Source organism: Haliaeetus albicilla, chromosome 13 (assembly GCF_947461875.1).
Source record: "Haliaeetus albicilla chromosome 13, bHalAlb1.1, whole genome shotgun sequence".
Classification (NCBI taxonomy): domain Eukaryota; kingdom Metazoa; phylum Chordata; class Aves; order Accipitriformes; family Accipitridae; genus Haliaeetus; species Haliaeetus albicilla.
In genome coordinates, this window is record NC_091495.1 from 20,392,261 (window position 1) to 20,417,235 (window position 24,975).

Consider the following 24,975-nt stretch of genomic DNA (forward strand, 5'->3'; position numbering starts at 1 on the left):
ACAGAAGTAACACTTTTAATGAAACAAAATCAGTTAAAACTATCCTCCAGACTCAAAAGAAAGTCTTGTTAATGAAAGAAAAACAAGAAACTATCTTTTCTGAAATGTGTCCCTTTGACATTTTTAAATAAAAACATTTGGAGTTTGGCTTTGAGTCAAAACAACATTTCAAAACAGTTCTGAAGGTAAACCAAAATGTTTTCTAAAAGGCTGAAATCAAGAGGTAAATGCTTTGCAGTTCTTTAAAAAAAAACCCTGAAGCAATCATTTCAGTGCAAGTAGTCTTATGTTATATTAGAAGAGGCTGGGAATGAAATAACATGGAAGACATTATAAGACTGATACTAACAATAAGCATTATTTTCCACAAACTATATCTACTCAATAACACAAGATTTGTGACCTAATCTATTAGCCATTTCCAAGGTAAAAGAATTCAAGCATAACATTTTGGAAGGAATTTCCAGGGCAGTGACTCACCTCTCCAGCACCAGCATTCAGAACAGCATTGATAAAGGACATGATGGCTGTTTTGAGATTTACTTCATCTCGGTATCGCCCCATGCTTCGGTCTAGCTCATTCAACAACGTCTGAAACAGAACAGCAAGCTGGGTTAGAGGAGATAATCTAATTCCTTGCACCATTTTGCATACTGTTCATAGGATATGCACACAGTCTTCTTTTGATTTGCTATCTATTTGCTTAAAGAAATATTTTTTTCAGTCAAGTTTTTTAGCAATTTTGGGCATGCCACAATAAACAAATGAAGAATAGTGATGAGAATAAAATACCCACCTGATCCTAATGAAAAAAAAAAAGTTTTTTAAAAATAAGCTATTATTTGAGAAAAAGCAGATGCCCTTTATGGTTCCTGCAAACATGATCTAAGAAAGCAGCAGAATGATGTCCTTCCTAGTCACATAACTCTGTGTGGTGAATATGACAGGGAGTTTATACATGCAGAAAAACATCATCAGATTCATGCATCCTTTCTACTCACATCACTCAAGTAATTTTCATTATTTTCTTGGATTTCAGCAAGACAGATTGCACTTACATATACAGGGGGAGAGAATTCTAAAGAGAAGCTGTCTTTTGAGGAATAAAACCTATACATGGACCTTGGAAGATTTTCCTTGTTCCTTCACTTACAACCATTTCACATCAAGCAGACAATTACCTACCTCTTGGTAAGCTCCTTTTAGGGATTGCAAATAACAGGAATATCCCCTGTGCATACAGCTCCAAAGCTCAAAGGTGAATTACACAGCTGCACTGGAAGAGCAGTTAAGCTCCAGTTGCCTTGTTACAGAATCATAGAATGGTTTGTGTTGGAAGAGACCGCTAAAGATCAGCTAGTCCAACCCTCCTGCAATGGGCAGGGACATCAGGTTGCTCAAAGCCCCATCCAGCCCGACCTTGAACACTTTCAGGAATGGGGCATCTACAACTTCTCTGGGCAACCTGTTCCAGTGTCTCACCACCCTCATCGTAAAAAAATTTCTTCCTTTTATCCAGTCTAAATGTAGCCTTTTTTTAGTTTAAAACCATTACCCCTTGTTCTGTCACTACAGATCCTAGTAAAAAGTCTTTCTTTGTCTTTCTTATAAGCTTCCTTTATATATTGGAAGGCTACTATAAGGTCTCCCTGGAGACTGTATGTCTCCCCATTAACGAAATATCAGGGATATTTAGCATTCAGGGGGTATTAGCACAGAAATGCTTTTGATCTAATCTCTACACATTTATAGATATTTCACCATAATCTTGTGAGCATCAGAAGACAAAGGAGAAAAAAAGACTAAACAAATAATGTTGGTAGCCTGTGCCTTATAAAGTCTATTTAGGATTAATTTCACTTGAATGTTTACCAAAGAGGTTATATGTAGAAATTGATTAGACATGAAAGCAACTCTACTTTTAGCTTTATGCTGATGACCATGAATCTTCTCTTCAGGATCTTCTCTGATCAGTTCATAATTCCAAGGATGATTTTCCTTACTGGAAGAGTAACAAAATCCATTTGAGATGTGCTAGTTCAATTGTGTGCGTCTCACTCCAGTGTAAATAATAAACACCCCACACTCACATACTTGTTTTGCTGATCCACTAGAAAAGACAGAATTCTTTTTACTCTTCCCAAGAAGTTTTGGCCATAAAGGGAGAATGAAGACAAAAATAACTTTTTAGTGTTCAGCTCAGCAGATCTGTCTAAATAATATTTTGAAGCTATGATGCTGAATAAGGAAGTTCATTTTCCTTTAGTCAGTCTTCTGTCCCTGGCTACTGAAAGCGTTCATTCAAAGCAAAATCTTTCCTGTGCTAGCCATCAGTTTCATAGGTCTATCTTGTTTCCTGTAGAAAACAGACATCACCATGGAGATATGCCTCAAGAAACAGGGGGAATATCCTCTGGTGCATTCCCCAGGGGAAAGTATACCGTCCTGGCTTCATGCAAACCCTTTGTTTGTTTTTGTGTAAAAATCTTTTGATCTATCATACACTGCTCCTGACAACTGTTCTTATATCTGAGCATCGTATGTTCACTACCAAGCAAGCTTGATTTCATAAACCCCTTTTTCTTGCATCTTCTAAATTGCCCAGCTAGTGCTTGCAAATGTCCCTACTCCAGACATTTGAACTTCCATCACATCCATGATTTCCCAGTAGTTATATTATGGCCAAACACCAACCCTTCCCCCATTTTGTTAGAAATTGGAATGAGTCTTACATAAAAATACATGAAATGCCCTATGAGTCAGACTGATGGTCAGTCCAGTCCAAAATCCTATCTTTGACAATGACAATAGGAGACTATTTAAAAGGTCTTTAAATTCACCAAACAACCCAACTCTTCCACTTGACAAATAAGCAGAAGTGAAATAAATGTGAGAATTTAGTTCTGTTACAGTCAGATTTGACACTGAAATCCAAAGCACTTGTGTCTTCTTGGAATAATTTAAGTAGCCATTACTACTAAAGCCTCAAATCCAAGGACCATTTTGCTGGTTTTCTTCAGAGGCCTCATTCCTACCATATATTCTTACAGACTTTTATGAACATGCTAGACTCTATGCAACAACATATCAGATACAGCATCCAGACAGGTTGAAGGATGTTAACAAAAGTTTTCTGGCCTTCATTTCAGAAGGAGCAGAATGCAGCGGGGGCCAAGCCAAATTCAGGGCAAGAAGAAAAAAAAAAAAAACCAACTCTGGGTTGCACCAAGCTAATTGAAGAGCAGCACGTCTTCAAGTGATGTTCAGCTCTAGAAGGAAACACTATAAGTTCATGCAATTCCTAAAGATCAGTCTACACCCACACACTGTGACCGAACTCCAATATCTCTAACCCTTTGCAAATGGCTGTGGTTCAAGTCTTCACTTGAACATATCCTGTGAAAAAGATTTCACCACATCTCTTGGCAGCCAGCTCTGTGGATCAATTGATCTTATGGTTGTAAAGGTTTTTCCTACTATTTAAGCAAAACTTTCCTCACTTAATCCCATTATTCCTCATCACTGACATCCAGTAGGGTTTCATTCAATCTGCAGAAAACCTCAAAAGGCTTTGGATGAGCCCTGAGGGGAAGAAGGAAATCAAGTGGGAATACAGGATTTTAATTTGTTCCTTGTTAGCTCCACTTCCAGAATTCCAAATTGATCAGATTTCTCCCTACAGATTATAGTCTGTACTGACAGTGTTTAGCACAAGCCAGGCAAGGAGGCTCTGGAAGGCATGCTCCTAATCTCCACCTTTCAACTGACAATATCAAGCTTCCTTTAATCCTTCACCTCAAGCTTCAAAATTCCTAGCAGCATTAAGGAAGAAAACAAGAGCATTCTGCCCAAAGCAGCCCAGTTAATATTTTCATCATCAAGTGAAATCAGCTCCTCTCAGACAGTATCTAACATGTAGGTTCTCTCAAGACTAATAGGAAAACTCTTTCTCCCCACAGGGATCCCCAGCTGAATGGGTGTTTCAGATAGCAAACTAGGCTGGAAGGGCACTGGAACATCCTAATACACTTTTCTGGGCCAGTACAGCACTATGACTTTGCAACATTAGTTTGACTCAAAATCTGGCATGTTAAAAAGTGCAACGTCATATCATAAGGCAATGCATTCACTCCACAGGTGAAATGAGGGGAAGCAGCAAGCATAACGATAATCAGAAGGGCAACAGCTTAGGGAAGAGTAAGATTGTGCCCCTTTCACAAAGGAAACCAGTCATAAATAAGATAATGCAGACATGAATGACACTGAAATCAGAGACTCTTCTTTTTCAGTTTTCATAGCATTTTAGAAACCTCCATCTTCACAAGAAAAGCACCTAAGAAATTAAAGATAAAGCAACATTTTCATGGTCACACAGTGAGCCAGTGACAGAATTACACTGCTACCGGTTTTGAACACATCAGATGGAAAAGAATCCCAGCAAGGACACCAAGGGCTCATCTTTCTAATTCCACATTTCTGCTTTGATGGTTTATTGTCTGGATTTCCAATGTTTTCTTTCATTTCTCTTCTTTAAGGGGCAGAGTAGAATTTGTAGGCAAAGCAGCATATTTCAAACAAAAACTGGATGAGGAAAAGACAGAGCTTTTCCAGATGATTGCCTCAGGAAGGAGATTGAAGGCATGCCTTTATATTATGGTGGTATTTGAGTAAAGATGGAATACTATTCTGAAGAGGACAGTTTTCAAGGAATATCTTAAAAGAGGAGCTGCAGACTGCCTGTTGGACATTAAAGGGAGAGTTATTCTAGGCTGAAGGGCAGCATGAAAGAAGGGTCAAAGATCAAAGCAGGCAAAGGGATCAGCTCAGGCAAAAAGCTGTGGCAAATGTGAGAAAATAGGAATAGCCACAATGTAAATTCAGACACAAACATAAAGTATAGAATTTTGTTGTAAGTACCAAGACAAAGATGATCCTGAAGATAGACCTGTGAACACACTGAACAGCAGAGATAGGGTGAAGATGTAGTGCTAAAGGGCATTCGAGTGAAGACTGAAGTTTCAACAAAGAAGAGTAAGTTCTGGAGAATCTCCCATAGCTTTAAAGTGACTCCTCTCTGAAGCTGTGCATTAGATTGATAATTGCAGTCAGTAGACAAAATGCTGGCAATTTAGAAAGAAGCAATATTTTACATCAGAGTTTCCACTCAGAGTAAAATATGAAATTTTGTTAAGGAGATAGTCCTTCATATTCATAAAAGTTCCATCTATATTTTCCATTAACTTCAATTAAAGAAAAAAAAGAACACATCAAAAAGCAAAGACATCCTTTCCAAGACATTTCAGCACAGTTTGATTGCTAGTCTTCAGTTGGTATGACCTGGTGCAATTTAGTTAAATTAATTGGGATTATAAGTGTTTATATCACTCAGGAATCTCACTGTAATTTGGATTTTTACTTCAGATACATTGTTATCACTCTGTAAGTTTCCAGTTCAAATAGTAGGAGTTATAGCAAGACTAGTTATAGCAAGTTTAGTAAGAACCATATCTTAATTTACCAGTTGCTGGGTCCTCTGACTGCTTTTGGCTAGCTGTGCCAGGTAGCAAGAGTTGTGCTTAGAACACTGACCAGCAGTAACTTCTGACATTCAATGAAACATGTCATGTTTTAGGTTACCATGTTAAATACATGATCTCTACATCGCTCCACCACACTTGAGCATGTGCAAATTGGAAATAATCAGTGCTCCAATCTAAAGTTGTTAGCAGCAAGTTATGCACAAGCTCAAGTTTTAGAGGGTTGCCAGTAAATAATTCTGAACCTCTCTTCCTCCTTCTGACAGAGTGGAAGCAGAACCATGCACCCCAAATTTTTATTCATCACCATGATATTCTTCTGCAAGAAGGCAAAAAAAAAAAAAAAAGAAAACAATTTGTGTTGGAGAAAAGTAGATCTGGAACAGTGTTTCTTACATTTACCTCCTGATTCCTCAAGATGCATAGTGCTGGTCAGCACAGATGATGTGGAGAGAGTGGGACACTTAGATTTACTGCAATCTGCAGAGGGGAAAATAAATCCAAACACATAGTATACAAAGTGCCAGCTTTCATAGATGAGGAGGGATAAATTGACAGTGAGGTGGCTGAAAGGGATGCAGAATATTATCAACCATTGTCGTCAGGAAGGCAACTTAAGGAAAAGCAACAATTGCACTGATGTTGTCAGAGGTCAGCGTTACCTGTAAAGTTATTTATTGGACATTTCGATAAAAGTGAGCTCAGTACAGTTTCCAGAAAGCCCTACACTTTTTGCTTCACAAGAACTGAGTTTGATTTCCAAAACTGAGAATCTGAAATTATTCTCCTTTTAGGTATTGTGTGTCTAATTTGACCATTGTCTTACAGAGCTAGATATAGATAAAGAATGAGCAGTGCCTTTGCAGCTCCCAGCTTTCCTTCCCCCCCGCCCCCCATTAGAATCAGTCTGCAATAATGAACCGTAAAGCCAAAGGAATGAATTCCTACTCTGCACATTCAAGGTATATTTCTCCTTTTCCTACACTTTAGTTCATTCCTTATTACTTTTCACAGAAAGAATTCTCGTTTCTTGGTTCTGCCAGATCCCCAGTTGTGGGGGATCATTTTTAACATAACAGTGATTAGGTGTGGCCAGTCAAAGTCAACCTAAAGCTGCAAACTCTAACCTGGCTGGACATTTCAATGCACTGAGCAATGCTGCTAGTTGCTCAAGCTACAGGAAACATGTCCCCCAAAAAGTTCAGTTTGAAACCTAAAGGATCTCTTCAGATACTTGCTAAGTCTGGGTTACCAAGATTACACTCAGGATGAGGATAAAGAAAAAAAGGCTTTCACCAGCTTTCATTGTACACCACATCTTTGAAGTTTACAGTAAAGGTATAGGATAAGCATTGTCAGCTCATCCTTTTCTTAAAATGGCCTCCCATAGTCAAGTTACATTGGATGGTTCTCTCTCTCGCGGACAATGAGCTGCAAGACCATTCTGAGACACAGGTGTGGGAAGGCAAAGATAAATAATACTCTCTTAACTGACAAGTCCTAGAGTATCAGAGAATCTTCCACTAGAACGTAAGGGAGACCATGACCACACTTGTTTTATCAGCATTTAAAAAATACCCAGTCTCCCTGTTAGAAGAAAATGACTGAAGATGGATAAGGGACATCTTTGGATGAACCCTTACCTCCTCAAAATGAAACTCAAACTATTGCTGAGTGTAATGGAAAATCTCGTTCGAGCATTTAGACACAAGTGTTAGAAATTGCAAACAAGAACGCATCCCTTCTGCTAAATCATTTTGGGTTTGGGGTGGGGCTTTTTATTTTGTTTAACAAAGAAAAAAGAGAGAGTATCCATTTATCTTTCATTTTTTTCCCCCAATGGAAAAGCATTTTGACAAAAACAAGCATTTATGCAAAGTACTCTTTCATGAATGTGAGAGTTGGTAAGCATCTGCAAATCATTACACCAGATTCCTCAAAAGCTCAGCTGTACAAGACCTGTGCTACCATACTTTGCTCAGCAATGACTTATCTCAGTTATTCAGTAAATTTTAAACCAATATAAAAAAAGAGAAAGAGAGAGAGAGAGGGTCCAACAGGAGACATTGAGTAAACTTAGCATCTAACTCCCATATGGGCTTATTAAGCAGAGTCACTTGGTCAAGTAAGGATAAATTAACAAAGGACCACGAGTGTTGTCAGGGCTGAGTTACCACTGCCTTTTGCTGAGCATCTAAGGTTATCTGCACCTGCCTCCCAGGTATACAAGAATGTCAAATTAATTCAGGAAAGATCCTTTATTTCAGCTAATTACTAGAAAATAAGCTGATTTTAAAGTTTTTCCTTCTCTCTTCCATAGGCAGGCCACATTAACCTGCACATCATAACTCTGTACATGGCTTACATTTCTGCTTCTGCATTGGTCACTCCTATCCTACTCCTGTACTAAAGAACGGTCACGCATTCTTATGACTGCAGCTGTAACCTCTTCACCTTCCAACTTTTACTGGAATTACTGTTTTCTCTATTGAAATAGCCTCAAGAGCTTTCAACTGAGATCAAAAGGCCCCCCACGTTCTGGAGTCATACATCATACGTGCCATACCTGCATATTGAAGACATACACCAAGTTTGAATAGACAAACAATGCAAATGGGGCAGTGCACACAGAGGGGTGGACCTGGCAATGCCACACATAGGTTAATACCAAGCCAAGATCTCTTGCATCCCAGTCTCAGGTCTGAGACACAGTCAGTGAATCACATAGTGCATTCAGTTCTAACAACAATTGGCAGCTACTGTTCATGAGCACAGACTGTTTCTCCATTCACTTTTACAGTCGTAAGCTCATTGTAGCCCAAAATCCACTGATGCATTAGCTGAGGAGGAGGTAGGAGATAATGGCTGACAGAAACCAGGATCCTGTCCCTGTTGGCCTAACTCCACCCTAATTGTTCCACATAACAAAGAATAGTAAATGGGTGAGGCTACCCCCAAGTTTAGGAGCTACAACTTCATACAGAGCAACAGATTCTGTTATATCTTTTTGCAAAGGTGCTCAGTTCACTAGGAAGAGGAACATTATAATAGCAGCCAGCAGTATCCACAATAAAATCCTGTCAATGATCTACCAATCTATCTCAAGGTCTCCAAGATTGAGATTCCCATCTGTGTTCTGAATGGGAGTTATCTGAGCCAACAATTGCTAAATGGTGACAATTCACAAATTGATTGCTAAGTGGCAATTGAAATGCCTCCACTGTACATTATTTATCATAGAATCATAGAATCATCTAGGTTGGAATAGACCTTCAAGATCATCGAGTCTAACCATCAACCATTCCCACTAAACCATGTCCCATTGTCTCCATTATTTAATCCACAACTCCTTTATTACTAAATTAAGGGCTTTAAAATCAGGACAAAGGCTCCTGGAATTCTGTGGTTTCAGCTTCTAGGGCAGAAAAAATCTTTACCGCCCCACAAATGCCATCAGGTTAGGTTATGAACACATTAGCAGCTTTCATTTAACATAGCAAACCCCCATTTTCAAGTAAAATATAGGGGATTTTAAGTTAGCATTAATGACAAGCAATCTGGTCCTGAAAAATTATATATACGCTGATAATCTATTTGAGGAAGTGCCCTTCCTAAAACAAAATGAGAAATATTGCCTTTTACTACCTAGCAAGTTTGCAATACGTGCACTGTAAAAATCACTCCCTGCAGAGATTCATCATACTGGCTATTTCTGGCAAAGTATCCTCCTTGTACCTGGAATCTTGTCCTTTCTGCAGCATAGACTTGGTAGTGAAGCATGGCTTGCAAGACTTTCTTGTGACCATCTGGTACCAAGCAGACAGCCCCTAGGATCTCCAGCACAGCAATCTTGGTCTTAATGTTCTCAGTCCGTAAGCTCTGGGAGATGATGTTGATACTCTCTGGGTGAGCCAGGACATGAGCCCGTCCTTGGGAGTTGTTCATCAGTGCCTTGATACACCCTATAACGGATGTATGTATACGGCTCTCTGAAGTCTCATAGTCCATGCTCTTCAGGAAGTTCAGCAAACAGCTCAGGCCATCCAGCTCAATAAACCTGGTCACAAACCTGGGAAAAAAAAAAAAAAAAAAAAAAAAGGGCAGGAAAAATAAGGAAAGTAGACCGAAGGCGATTTATTCAAAAGATACCATATTATGCAACCCTGCATCTGTAAAAGCTGGCTAGTTTTTAGCTTAAAGTTCACAGAATAATTCCCAGGTATTTAAGGAAAACAAAACAAAACAAAACAAAGCAAAGCAAAACAAAACAAACAAAAAAGACAGAAAACAGACTGGCTAATAATGGTGTGTCACACAGTTTCAGGGTAGTTATATTCTATCACTTTAAGACCCTACTGTTCCATCGCTGTGGTCTTTGTTGCAGTTACCACCAAACACCTGCTATGGTCCACCCCAATATTTGCTGCATTTTCAAGACTGAATGGATTCTTTCAAGTTGCTACATCTTACATACTTGGTAATATACACAAGATACATTTTTATACAGACGCATCACCACACTTTTAAGTTCAGATAATTTTGAGAACCATTTTTAGACCTAGGTCAAACTTTTAGCCAATACTACTTATAGGCTTCCACATCCAGGCACTGGGTACAGTGACAGAGGCAAACTCATTACCACTGTGCCTGTCAGCTGTACTGACATAAATATAGGAACATGCTATATTTAAAAGGGACATGTTCTTCAGTAAAAGGCAAAGCTCCTAAAATGGCCTTGGCTGATTTTTATTGGTTTGATTGTTTGTTTTTAGTTTGAGGAGGTATATTAAAGGATGGAACAGGTCCACTGTCAACATGCAGTAGCAAAATGTACAGTAAAAACATCATAAATAGAGGAAATACAGAATTAATCTGTTACCAATTGACACATCAAAGACTGAACCTATAGTAGGACAGGTTTATTTTGACTATTGACATCACGAGAGTTCTGTTTCTACTGTATTCTACCATAAAATTTGCCTTTCTTCAGGTTAAGATTATGGAAACTGAGGATGAAAACAATATAGGAGAAAGTCCTTGGAAAAGTGTAAGGTTTTGTTGAAAACCACAGTTAAAAAATCCAGATGGGTCAAATTAGACCATGCAGACATCCTCCTAGACAAATCAATAGAAAAGGATGGAATTATAAAAGTTAGTTTAAACCAATCATTCTAGCAATGTTTCATTTAGAGTTCCCAGGCTTAAAAATGGGGATTCAGAGATATGAAAAGGGCTGCAAATAATTTCTCTAGATTGCTTTGTTTACCTTCTCCTTCCTCTAGCAGGTCATTCAGGTAGGTGCACTTTTTTAGAATGTCTGAATGCAAAACCATGTGAATTACATTTGAATTTTCAGTCTACCAAAATGTACACCAATGTCGTGGTTTAACCCCAGCCAGCAACTAAGCACCACACAGCTGCTCATTCACTCCTCCCCACTCCCAGTGAGATGAGGAAAATTGAAAAAAAAAGCAAAACTCGTGTGTTGATATAAGAACTGTTTAGTAACTAAAATAAAAGAAAATATAATAATAACATCAACAACAACAATTAAAAATATAATAACAGTAGTAATAATTGTAATGAAAAGGAATATAACAAAAAGAAAGACATTAGACCCAAGAAAAGACAAGTGATGCACAATGCAATTGCTCACCACCCGATGACCAAGCAGCTATCTGCCCCTCACGGCCAACTCCCCCCACTTTATATACTGAGCATGATGTTCTATGGTATGGAATACCCCTTTGGCTAGTTCACGTCAGCTGTCCTGGCTATGATCCCTCCCAGCTTCTTGTACACCTGCTTGCTGGCAGAGCACGGGAAACTGAAAAATCCTTAACTTTGGATAAACGCTACTTATCATCAGTGTGTTATCAACATTATTCTCACACTAAATCCAAAACACACTGTACCAGCTACTAGGAAGAAAATTAACTCTATCCCAGCCAAAACCAGGACAGCAACAATAATATGTCCACAACCATGCTCTAAACATCATAATGTAGAAAGATATCTCAAATTAAAAGGTTGTTAACAATTGCCACCTGTGTAACAAATTAAAAAATATCAGAAGTCTGTGTCACTGTGCTTTTACCCAGCCCGTCCTCCTCCCTGTTGGATAGTTCCTAATGTGCTGTCTTTCTCCTGTCTGCCCTTAAGTGAGATACTGCTCCTAATATGCATCAGTAATGGAAGCACCATACTGAAAGACTGAATTTCACTGGTCTCTGTTCATGTCTCTGCACCAGCCAAACAAACCTAAGTCATACTTATATATCTCCTGGATAGTATGGACTTGACACATGTATGGTCTTCTGGTGGTTACATCCCACACCACACAGGAATTTTCAGGGCCTACCTGAAAGTTATGCTCACTATGATGACAGATTTACTAACTTGAAGCTTATTTGGGCCAGCAGTTTGACCAGAAATATGGCAAAGCCTGGTGCTTTCAACTAAGTTTCGGTCTGAGGTTTGGGTTTTGTTCAAAATTGAATTTCAAAGTGAGTATCTGAGTAAGGGCAAGCACACACAGGAACAGGTGTACCAAAAATGAAAACAAGGTTTAGTTGAACCCTGCTAAGACAATCTGTCAAGTTTGACGCAGGTCTGATTGCACATTCTTTGGATGCATCGTCTTGTCTACCCTAACAAATCATAGGAGCAAAAGCCCCTCTGCTTCCAGGCCAGAGAGTGGGATCAACATTGTGCACCAGGAATTTGGTAAGTCAATCAAAGCGTTTTGTTATTTAAACTGATTATAGGAAGATTAAAACTTAGTTCAGTTTCTGTAATACACTTAGCTGCTAGCATGCTGTTGTGGTTTAACCCCAGCCAGCAACTAAGCACCATCCCCCAGTTGGGATGGGGGAAAGAATCGGAAGAGTGAAAGTCAGAAAACTCATGGGTTGAGATAAAGACAGTTTAATAAGTAAAGCAAAAGCCACACATGCAAGCAAATCAAAACAAGGAATTCATTCAGCACTTCCCATTGGCAGGCAGGTGTTCAGCCATCTCCAGGAAAGCAGGGGTCCATCACATGTAATGGTTACTTGAGAAGACAAACGCCATCATTCCGAACGTGTCCCCCACCTCCTTCTCCTTACCCCAGCATTCTATGCTGAGCGTGACATCATATGGTCTGGAATATCCCTTTGGTCAGCTGGGGTCAGCTGTCCCGGCTGTGTCCCCTCCCAAGTCTTTGTGCACCCCCAGCCTACTTGCTGGTGGGGTGGGTTGAGAAGCAGAAAAGGCCTTGACTCTGTGTAAGCACTGCTCAGCAGTAACAAAAACTTCCTTTTATTATCAACACTGTTTCCAGCGCAAATCCAAAACATAGCCCCATACTAGCTACTATGAAGAAAATTAACTCTATCTTAGCCAAAACCAGCACACATGCCAAAGAAGACTGAAATAAGTGCATTCACGGCTAAGAGTTGCTGCTAAGGATGTATTTGGAACCAAAAAAAGCACAGGCTCAACATGTTACCAAACAATGGGGTGCCAATGACTTCTGAGCTTTTCTCTAACCCTGGATCTAAAGAGCTGAGTTGCTCTTTGCCTCTACTATGGAAGGACTAGTTTAAATCCTCCTTCTCCTCACCTCCATATCTTAGCTATCTATATCCACCCTACACCTTAGCTATTCCCTCCATCTTTTAGGGGAGAGAAAAAACAAAACAAAACAAAACAAAAAAGCCAGATGTTTTCCTGTTCTTTTCAGTTCCATGGCTGAGGAAAGACTTAAGATGGATACCTTTCTGAAGATACAGAGCTCTACTGACAAAAGAAAACATCCTGAAGGAGCAGCTGAACAAAAGGTCCCTTAAACATACTTTCAGATGGAATACCTGGTCTTATGACAAGACATACAAGGCACTACAAACTTCATGTATTTTAGCCTGCTCCGATGACCATGTGAAAAAAAATGGTAAATGCACAAAAGTCACATTGTCCCAATTAAGTACAATCCCTTACTAAATTCACTGACAGAGCAATTTTTCTAGGACTGTTTGGATGAGGTCATTCCAAAAAGGAGGCATGCGCAGGAAAATGCTGTGTGTCGCAGACCTTGATTAATGACATAATTTAAAACAGTGTTGTGATTTTCCTGCACTCTTCCTAGTCCAGAGAGCAAAGAGTAAGCTGCATTACCTAATAGGAGGCAAACCCAAGTAGCTTCCCATTTCAGCTGACATTAGAAGCAGGGATCAAATGATGATTTTCACCTTCCTTTTCCAAAACACTTAGCTCCCTATTCTCCGGAAAAAACAGAAATCGTGCAAGACGGAGATAAAGAAACGGCAATAGCAGTTTCTGGGCCAATAGACACTCTCATTATGAGGATTTTCTTGGTGTGGGGAGGTATGTGTGTAAATGTCTGTACAGGAGAAAAAAATAAGTGGGAGTTTAGCTGACAGGCTGAGAGCCATAATCCTCACACTGTTCGGTGTTTGTGCATCTGGATGTCTGTAAGCGGGTGTGTGTGTGTGTGCGCGTGCGCACGCAAAAGCAAACCTAAAGTACCTTCTTACTTAAAATATACATATGTGTAACTAACTGGCATCCTATACATCCTGTATGCTGCAAAGTAAGGTCTTGTTCTAGACTGGAAGGTGTAAAGTTCGACATAGTTGCCAATGCATTCTGGCTAACACATTCACAAAACTCAAGAGTAAATAAAGCAGGGTGTGTTTTAATAGGTGCTAAACAAGCAAATTTAAGCCTAACCTTACCTCAGACTCTCACTTGACCAGTTTCACACACTTTAAAAGGCAGGGCACCTCTTAGCCTTTCAAGTTTTAGAGAGTGCTGATCAGAATGAGTTAACTAGCTCTAATAACAAACCTTTCATCCAAATACAGATGTGGTGGCCTAAGAGGTAATGACCCACTGATGGATTCCAAGTGTATGGGGTGACAGCCTCCCTGTGATACTTGATCCAGGTCAGGAAAGACAGAAAGATCATATGCTGTGGGTGTGCAGAGAGCAGGATGTTCCCACCCTGTTAACAGCCAAAGCTACACTTCCCTGCAGCATCAGTTTTTGAATCATGCATAATCCTGACGACTACTGAACTGCTGAAAAATTCAGCATAATGGATTTTCCTTGATGGATGCATAAATGATCATCTCCAGTATGCACTTGAATGCAATATGGCTAAATCAAACAAAAATAACAGGAGGTAAATCTGAATAAAACAAAAGGAGAAAGGCAGACAGCAAAGGGAGTTAGTGATGATTCAGACTAAAGAAGGTATTTTTCTGGGGTTCAAAAAAGTGATTTTTTTTCCAGTCCCTTGTAAGTTTTTGCTTTTGCTGCACTTCTGAACCTCCATTTTTGGGCACTAAAATACCAAAAGAAAAGCTCTTCTCCCACTGCTTCTGTCCAACAGTTTGTCATCACACTTGTTTATAGTCCTAAGTTCTTACAAACCTAAAAGAAAATGTGTTTCCTTACAAGATGCAGATGTGGGGTTTTTGTTCTCTAAGGCTGGGGTTGTTCCTGTGTGCTGGGACATAACCTGGCTTTATTATTTCAGGGCAGTTCCTAAATACCAGAACAAAATGCACTTGCTCAAAGGGGGCCAACTAGCTGCCCAGGGATGGTTCTATCACCTTTGTCCAAAGAGGAGAGGAACTTGAGTTTGGGTGGGTCTGCTTCAGGTTTTGTTGCTGTTTGAACTGGTGGGTTTGAATAGAGGCACAGATTAGTACCATTACTCTGCATTTTCTACTAGGAGAGACACAGTTCTGCAGTAAAATAAAACAGAGCCAAACACATGCATTTTTCTTCTTTTGATTCCTCTAGATCAGAGAATTCAAGCAGAGGAGCCTATTGGTAAGCTGTCAGAGCCCCTGTGTATCCTACCATCACAAATGGATTCCAGACAGTTCATCCTGTGTAAATTTAGGTATCTGTTTTCTTCAGAGGCCTGATGAACAGAAGTGGCAAGGAAAATAGGATGTGATATCCAAATTCAACTAGAAAGACTAGTATTTTGAAGGCTTGGGTATTGTACTGCTTATGAGAGGGATCTGATGGAGCCAAGGGCCTCTCTACTGCAACCTTTCCATCAAGAAGAAATTGGCTTGTTGATCAGGCATTGGCCTGCACCCCATTTGGCAGCTAACAAATTGAGTCGCTGGAAATTAGTTGAGACATAGAACTTAACTAAAAATTTGGCTTGGCTTAACTATTTAAAAAAAAAAAAAAGCCCCATAATCATTGCCAGCGATTTAGAAGAGAACACTTTATAGGGCAGCCCATAGATGCTTGTACTGAAGCTTGTTAGGGTTATTATAAACAGATGAAGCAACAGGCTGTTGTCAAGGGGATCCAGCAGAAGCAATATAGGTCTGAGAAGGAAAACCTTGCAAGGCTTTGAGCAAAAGACATTTCTATTTCTTCTTCTCTATTGCCTTGCTCTCAACAAGTTGGCCAGGCTGTCCTATTCAAAATGACAGGGCAGAACAACCAATGGTGGCCACCAAAGTGTTTCAGCTGAACATAGCAGAGAGGCCTTGCTGCTGTGGCTATGCTCAGTGAAAGCTATCACTTTCACAGAGTAAGCATCAAACCAGCTCCACATTAATGTAATGGAGTTGCTACATCAAGTCTCAACAGCACAGGACTTTGCTTTAAAATCCTTGTGAGAGTTAGGAGTTTGGCAGTTGTTTTAGCTTCCATTTTAACATAAAGTCCAGCTGCATTTTACTGTGTTCTCTGCTTTAGGACAGTGATAAACAGGATCAGTCACTTATCCCTTTGGGCTAAGTGTTTATATAGGCCACTGTTTCTTCATTTCCATGTTAAAAGCACTCACCTACCCACATGCTAAAGTTACCAAAGCCTGATGAATCTTTATGCCTCAGAGGAGCTGAGAATCTGAGTTTGTACTCTCTTACAGCCTGTCACAACAGGAGGTAAAAAACTGAGGTTTAAACTGACATGTTCTACCTCACACTTGCCATGAGGTGAGAAGCTGCATGCAGTCAACTTTTTAAACATCATGAAGGGGAGAAGCACACTCAGCACTTAGCTCTGCAAGTCCCAGAAATATCTTCACTTCAAGTCAATATAACTGCAATGCAAATCCCTTGGGATTATTTTTGGGGTTGTCTTTATTTATTTATTTATTTCGGTTCGGTTAGGTTCCCCCCCAAAAAAACCCCACCTGTTTGCTTAGGCATTATGGAAGCTCTTTGAAACTGTGACTTCAGCATAGTGTGGATGCAAATGCATTTGGCCTATTTTGGGTCCAAGACAAAGACACTCAGAAACTTTTTGACTGAGTGTTTCCTGAGATCATACCAACTATAGTTACTGCTTCTGCACAATGGTCTTCTAAGTGTTAAATGGAAAAGGTTTCTAAGCTAGTTAGTTTGCTGTTGTTCAGAGCTTTGTTCCCAGAAAAACAAAGATGACCTTACCTTCAAAGACACAGTTACACAATAAAGTCTCTTAACATTTCTCTACGCCACAGTTACACATAGGACAGGAAGAATGCTAAACCAGGTGATGTCAGATGGATTAGCTGCTTTGTACCAAACAGTTCACGTTATTAAAGATAAGGGGAGGCTTGAATTCAAAGTTCAGAGTAGAGGCTGAGATTTTGCCCAACATGAATCAAATTACATATTACATGGGATGTTCAGGGGGCTATGAAGTCTAAAATCTGATCTTCATAGTTATTACCTGTGTTCACACCTATCTACCACAGGTTTTTCACAGACTTTGTCTTTTATTTTCCTGAAGCTACATGCTTCAGCATTAGCATGCCCTCCCAACTAGGCAGGTTCAGACCAGGGACTGTATGGCTTTCTGTGGATTGTCTGAAATATCAGAGAAGCTTGTGTGAGGTGAGACAATGAAGTTTCTGTCCTTGCCACTCTTTCCCCTGTCACATCTGACCAGTGAATTGTGATCAAAGATGAACAACATTACCTCATGGGCTGAGTCCGCAGCGCTGTCTTCAAGTCTTCAACTATTTTATTTTTCATTTCTGTTTCTTCTTCATCGAAAGCATACAGAGTCTGCATCTGTTCAGAAAAGAACATAACAATCAGGGTAGCTCAGGCTGCCTGGAAGCCAAGAGACAGGCAGGGAACTGTGAAAAATAACTATCTTATCAACCCATGCAGGGGTATCTGCCGGCCTTTCACCAGGAAAGCAGTGCCTCAGCTACAAAACTGAATCCAGATGAGGCTGCTCATGTGGACTGGCAGCAGCATACCACTTTACCACACTGGCTAAACTAGGGTTCTCAGATTACCCCCCAAAAATCATACTTGCCAGTATGCCCTCAGAAAACTGTACCTAATTTGGAACAGTGATCTGCTGTGGTGATCTATGGATATATGAGGCAAAGTTTATAGGGAGAGGTATTATCTTATTAGACTGACATGTCTGGAGGGATTTGGAAGGGGAAAAAAGAAGAAAAAAACCCCAGACTTGTGTGTCAAGTTTCAAAGCATAAAAGCTTTTTCCTCAAGTGACTAAACAGCCTGCAAGTACCCTGAGTTACAGCTTGTGTACATACAAGTTTGACTTTTCTTCTCCACGCCAAGTATATCACCTGTTTTAAGATACTGATTTTCCTCATACACGTTGCCCTTGCTAATTAGGAACATTTACTGCAAAAAACTGGACCATCATAAAATCCCTGTCCCTGTTTTTTAACAAGTGAACTGAAGCACATGGAGACTAGATTTTCCCCCAGTATGCAGCTTGAGATAACTAGAGCTTGCAGTCAACTGGAACTGAAGATGCTGTGGGTCACTGTAAATTACAGTGAGAGATGAGTGGAATACACACAAAAAATAAAGTTCTCGAAGTCAGGCAATGCCATTAAAAAAAGGGGTATATCAGGAAATCAGGGTTCCAGATCTACACTTAGCACCACTGAGACCTTGTGATGTGAAGCAAGACTCTTCAGTGCCCATACCATTCAGGCTCAGCTTCAGTGTGTGACTTTTTAAAAAGTCAAGACTCAGTGCTGGAAATTCTTAGCCTATAGCTATGTCTTCTTAGTCACTTTAATTGTAAAACAGAGAGGATAAATGACTCATTGGCAGGATTTCTCAGGGATATCGCTCAGTGGTATCTGGAAAGCAGCTCTGAACTTCTTCTCAAATGAATAACCCAATTAAACTAGTATCATCTATCATGGATCTGATATTATACCTCTCTGTGGTGGAATCTGAGTAGCTACAATTATGGCCCATTATAGGAAATATTTAAGTCTTTATTTTACTGTTCAGCAAGCACCAAAGAAAACCTTCTTCTCACTGGAACTTCCTTTAACCCTCCCCCACCCGCCCAACACCTCACTTCCCTTGAAAGTGCTCCCACCTTGCTTGCTTTTGCAAACCAGGTGGTGCCAACACGTGTTGGATCCTCAGGGTGGTCATTTGGCTACATGTCGTTGCTGTCTTATGCTGAACAGCTGGCATAGGGAGATGTGTTTAACTCTAGCGGTCCTCTCTCTGATCCACGCTAAAGTCAAATTCACTCAGTAACAGAGCAAGCTATTTCCTGCCCTAATGGAATGACACAGCGCTACTGATGGAAAATGAGCTGATGATGTTTTAACTTTTGCCAGCATCCCACAACAGCCAGAAACATAAATTGAAATGCTTAAGCCAAGCCATATATGATCCCTCTCTTCAAAAAATAAACAGAAATCCTGAACAGGCATTATGGAACCTCCATGGCAGAGTCCTGGGGTGTGATTTGGGGTTTGATTTGTATTTTTTTGGGTGACAGCCCATCTGGTCATCTTTCCTTTGGCCCATAAATGCTCCTTTGAAAGGCTCCCATTCCTCCAATGGCTTAATTTCTCCTCTGAGCCATTGTGGGGGGAAAGCAAATGGATGATAGGAAGGTGCTCAACAGTATTTTGTTCATAGTGAAAAAGGCCCATTTCCAAATGAAACAAATACAAATAATCCTGCCTTTACAACAGAGGGTGATTATAGAAAACCCATTTTCTAAAGCTGCAGGCAGCCAAAAGCCCTTCATTTCTCACTCCTGTGCATGGCCAGGAACTCAAATCCTCATGCCCTCTCTAAAGACAGACTGGTCATGCGTTTGCATTATGAAATAGCTTTCTCAGCAAGAGTTATAGAAAACATAATTGTCCCTGGGAGACAGAGGGGAGGGAACTGTCATTATTTGAGGCTGGATTTCATTAATGTGGCTGGCTGATGAATTGCGTTCCTGAACTACAAACTGCACTCGAGTACTAACGTCTGCTGTGCTGAGGATGCGGCTAGTTACTATCAGTGGTATACATAAGGCTCTTTTTTACAAGCACATTTTGTATATTTAAAAGTTTTCCAGATTAACTGTATCGCCCAGGAAAGTATAGTATGTAGTTACTGGATTTGCCAATTCAAAAAAATGAATTAATTTTTGAAAACAATCAATCACATGGAATTTTATGTGTAAAACTTCAGGTAGTCCAAGAAATTTCTTTTGAAAATTTGGCTCTATTTAAAATGAAATATTTTAGTTTTATTAAAAGCACAGATTAATTCCCACACCTTATCCTAATGGCTAATCATTCCTCTAAACTGCTGGGAAGGAAAATACAGGACCATAATGACAGCATGTGTGAGAAAGAAAGAGAAAAAAAAGAAAAAAGAAAAAAAGGGCATTAACTAGCATCAGCAATACACTGTATGAAGGACCTAGTTTTATTTAACAGTCTCACACAAATAAAATGAAAAAAAGAAAGAAGAAAATAGAATAAATAGTGAAAAAGCAACCCGTATGTTCTGATTTCTCATTATAGTACAAGATCTTTCTTTAGATCTTGTCTAAAATCATAACTAACAAAGTGTTATCACTATTGAAATAACTTCCAGTTCATAAACAAATACAAGTAAAATTAAAATGAAAATTTGATTAAAAATATTGTTTTGCATGCCTCCTATGACATACCTGGACAATAGTACTTTAAAACATTTCTTCAGAGAAAAAAAGTCAGTTGAAATTCAAGGTGCACCACATGTCTAACTACATTAAGGCTGAACTAAGAGAATAAACTATGAATCATAAACTATGAATAGAAGTAATTTAAAAACCCTGAACTTTTAACCAAATAAGTTTGAAGTAACATAGATGTCGCCTAATCCAGATGGAGGAGAGACTTATCACCCACCTGCTAAATTCTGCTGAAAGATATATATTTTTAATGTTCTGTGAAGCTGCTCTGCCCTGAAGAAATGCTTTCTGAGTCAAGGAAAAGGGCCTTGTTACAGCTGTATTTATTAATCTTGACCCCTGCCTCATAGTCTCGACCGAGCCATCTCTCCAGAAAAGCTGGATCTGCAACTACTGTTCACCTGGAAGTCTCTCTGTGGAAATGCATACACAGCCAAGCTCATAAAAGCAACACAGTGCTGTCAGAAGTTTTCCTCACCAGAAAAGCGAGGGCTGTGTTTATTTGTGCTGCCCAGCAGACAGTATCATGGGGTGAAGAGGGCAGGAGAAGCACAAGGAGGTTTCTTTACATGTGATTTTAACAGGGCAGCTGCTCCATTTTTAAGAAAAGAAGTTCTGTGTGCTGATGAATCAGCAGAAGATGACAATGACCTTGATAATGGAAATGGTCTCCAGTTCTTGCCGTGCAACCTGTCCACAATCACCAGTATTATTTATAGCATGTAGACATCAGAAGACTTGGCAAATTTGGAGGCTCCTCTTTGTAAATTAGACATCATTAGCAGCTGTCCCTTTCTCTTAAGGGCTAGTCTACCAATGACCTACTTGGCCCCTTCCTTTCAGTCAGGCTACCTGAACAATGGGACAGTCCCTCCACAGGAATTGCACACTACAGACTAGTAAAGAGATCCAGTTTTACTGTCATGCTTTTGTGAGAACTGGGTTTAAAAACTATTAAAATCTAAAAAGTCACAGCAACAGAAACCATTGTGGGAACAGAACTGTGCCTAAAATGCATGGCTTTTTGAACAGGATCAGGAATCTGTGACCTAAAGTGCTTCCTTACATAGTGGTCTAAGGTTACAAGTAGGGAATGTCAAACATTTCAGGAATCACCACATTGCTCTCAAGCATAATCTATGAGGGGCAGATATAATGGCTAACACTGCAGCAGGTCTTCTGAGAAAATGATCCTTGAGCACAGGGGCCTTGGCCTGCTGAAATCCACAGAAACATACTTAAAGATATCAGCAGGATAAAGGTGCCATTTCCATTTTATCAGCAGGTAGGAAGAGTTTTTTTGCCAAGCTAATATATAAAAAAGAACTTCATAATTAAACAAAAGGATATAGAAAAAGATGTGAAAGACACATAGAAAAAGATTCTTATGCAGTTAATTCACAAGAGATGCAAAGATTAAATTTTATTAAAAAAAACAGGACAGAAGGCACTTTAACACTTCTGTGATTATTGCTACCATTTCAACTCTCTTCTTGCAGTATTTCTAATTAAAATATTGCAATATCTGAGAATGCCCAAGAGATGCAAACTGAAATAGACTATACAGTGTCAGGAAGCAACATGAAACATGTTTTTCTTTCACCACTTCTGAGCCAACTCCACTTGCACGCAGTTTAAAAAAAAACAAAATGAAAAAAACCCACCACTAAATTTAGGACTGAAATTATAAGGGACCCAAAATAACCATTTGGAAGCTAAGAATCTCAGAGGTCTAAATAATAATGAATAGAACATGTCTTTTAAAGTGTGTCGGAGCTGGTTCTCAGCTGTATTACTCCAGTTTTCCACTGATACAATTCCTGTGAAATCAAGTCAACTAAGTTTCACCTCCCTAAAAGTGAAGCAACTAAGTGGTAAATCAGAAGCAGGGGTTTTAACCGCAGTGTATCTCCTCAACACTTCAAGCATAAGAGTAAATCATGAGGCTTGAAGCCAAATAAAAGGTTATTAATCATTCAGTGTTGGGGCATGCAAACAACATTATCAGGGCTGGTGTTTATTGGTACTCTTAAAACATGTTTAAAATTAGAAACATAAGCCAAAATATAGTCTCATTCCATGGAACTGCTCCAGATTTACAATAGTGGGATGTAAATATTCACTCCAGGTTAACATCAAGATCATTTAAAGACTAATCCAAAAGTTACTGAAATCAATGGAAAAACTTTCAGTAGATTCAAGAGGCCTTGGATCAAATCCTACCAGAAGTATTTGGATCAGTGACATTGCAAGGTTTCATTCTTATTTTTTTCGTTAATGAGCCTTGTAGAGCAAATTTGTTCAGTCAGGAAATCAAAGCACAGTGCCATGCCAGTCACAAAAGCTCAGCCTCTTTTCTCAGAAGAAGTCCATATTCCTTCTATTCCATTACTCTGTCCCAAGAAAATGTGGCATGAAGGAAGGTGACCATTTTGTTTATTCATGTCTCACAGTAGAAAGCAGCTTTTCTTTTATCCTCTTACAGTGAGTTATAATAACTTGTAAATCTTGAGGTTTTTTTTTACTGAGCAAGATATGTTTCACCATGAGAAATGCATCAGTATTGACACCTTTAGCATCCATTAAGGCATTATTTTTATAAAATTATTTTAAAGCTCATAACCACTATACAAAAGGTGCAGAAAAGCCTTTAGAAATCAAACATAAAAGCATAAGTAAACAAACAAGGTGTGCTACCTAAGATGCTAGGAACAGAATTCTATCATCACTTCTGCACAACTTCCAAAAAAAGCTGAGTAGACATTGCACACAAATAACTGGAGACAAAATTTGACTATAAAAATCAGTAAAAGGATCAAATTTCAAAATATAAGATCTACCATATCAAAGGAGATCAGTGGACACTATATGCAGGTGTTTTGCTTCTGCTGGTGACCAGATCTACTGGATGCTTCAGAAGAAGAGATATATTATACAGCTATCAAACAAGGACAATTAAAAAAATTTTTCCTCAAATATCTTGTTGGCTTGTATCTGATGTCTAAGGTGTTACAGCCTTATGTTCCTCTATTTATCTGCTATTATATAAGTGGATAATATCTTACATAAACAAATACCTTTTCTTTAATTCTTCTACAAAACTAATAAACCCAGCATTATTTTGTAGATTAGTTAGAAATCAGTTTGAAACCACAAAACAAAACTTTACCTAGTTTTCAAATAGATGGTTTTCTGATTCAGCAAATATTCTCTTGAATTTTCATTCCAGAATCTAATTTGAGTGCCTTCAGTGCTCAGTGTTGTAGAAATAAAAATTGGAAATGCTTATGGTGCTTTCTAATCTATTCTTCTGCTAGAGCAGGGCTTTCTTAATACACATACTCATCTTCTTTCAGAAGTCCTATTTTAAATCAGTCATGCATTTGGCCTAACATTCTTCTCCTTTGGGAACTTCTTCCTAAAGAAACACATCTCTATGGTAGGAAATCTTCCCTGCTTTGCAGAAGAGGTAACTTACTGCTGCCATGGAATTGATGCGGTCAATGTAGTAATCTGGCCAACTGGTAGCAAGCTTATTAGGATCTTCTTGCTCCTGAAACAGAAGGTTAAACAAGGTTACACAAGGAGCCTTTACAGGATAAAATGCCACTGTGGAACCACCTGGGATTCTCCACTGTGCTGCTCTTTATTGTGGTATCTTCCCCCATATTCTTGCATAACGCACATAGATGTGTGGCATTTATTACAAACATTTCTGGAAGTGTAACGTTAGCACTGTCACCATAGTGTGTGAGATCAAAAGTGTCTCCTTCAGCTAAGGTTAGAAAGATGGTGGGATTCACCAACAGAGGGGTTTCATATCTGCTATGGAGAAAAAAAAAAAAGTCAAGTCAAGGAACATGAAAAGAAGCTAAAACACTGCCTCATTTTGATGTGATAAACCAAAAAGAGGTTTAGACTGGACATTAGGAAGCATTTCTTTACCGGAGGGTGGTCAAACACTGGAACAGGCTTCCTAGAGAGCTGGTCAATGAGCCAAGCCTATCAGTGTTTAAAAGGCATTTGGATAATGCCCTTAATAACACACTTTAGCTTTTGGTCAGCCCTGAAGTGGTCAAGCAGTTGGACTAGATCATCGTTGCAGGTCCCCTCCAACTGAAAGATTCTATTCTATTCTGTTCTTTCTATTCTATTCTATTCTAAAAAGTTAAGCACAACCTCAGGACATCTGAAGGAACAGAACGGCATCCCCTCAATTACAGTAGGAGCAGTATTAATCCTTCTATCCCTATCTCCCAAATAATCCACCTGAAATCATCTTCCCTAGACTAAGCTCAACCAAGCTCAACTTCTAAAAGGAGACCTACTCCTACTCAGGAACCAATTCTTTCTTGTTCCTTGGCTGCTCAATGGAAACAAGATTTCATTCTAATGGGTCTATTTATTTCTAGATATGTGTAACCAGCAAAATGAGGATTGGTTTTAGGATCCTGATCTCCCATTATAAACTGCAAATAACTCATAT

The 24,975-nt window shown here is 39.3% G+C and overlaps 1 protein-coding gene across 4 annotated transcripts in view; it reads right to left on the bottom strand.

The window, feature by feature from the left end:
* Positions 1-24,975, bottom strand: part of DAAM2 (dishevelled associated activator of morphogenesis 2) — a 208,746-nt gene that overhangs the window by 59,924 nt on the left and 123,847 nt on the right. For all 4 annotated transcript variants that reach the window (XM_069800362.1, XM_069800363.1, XM_069800361.1 and 1 more), the window contains 4 exons: positions 23,968-24,042; positions 17,487-17,581; positions 9,273-9,606; positions 481-591 (listed from right to left, as the gene is read on the bottom strand). In XM_069800362.1, coding sequence (XP_069656463.1) covers positions 481-591; positions 9,273-9,606; positions 17,487-17,581; positions 23,968-24,042 — 615 coding nt within the window. The remainder of the gene's footprint in view (positions 1-480; positions 592-9,272; positions 9,607-17,486; positions 17,582-23,967; positions 24,043-24,975) is intronic.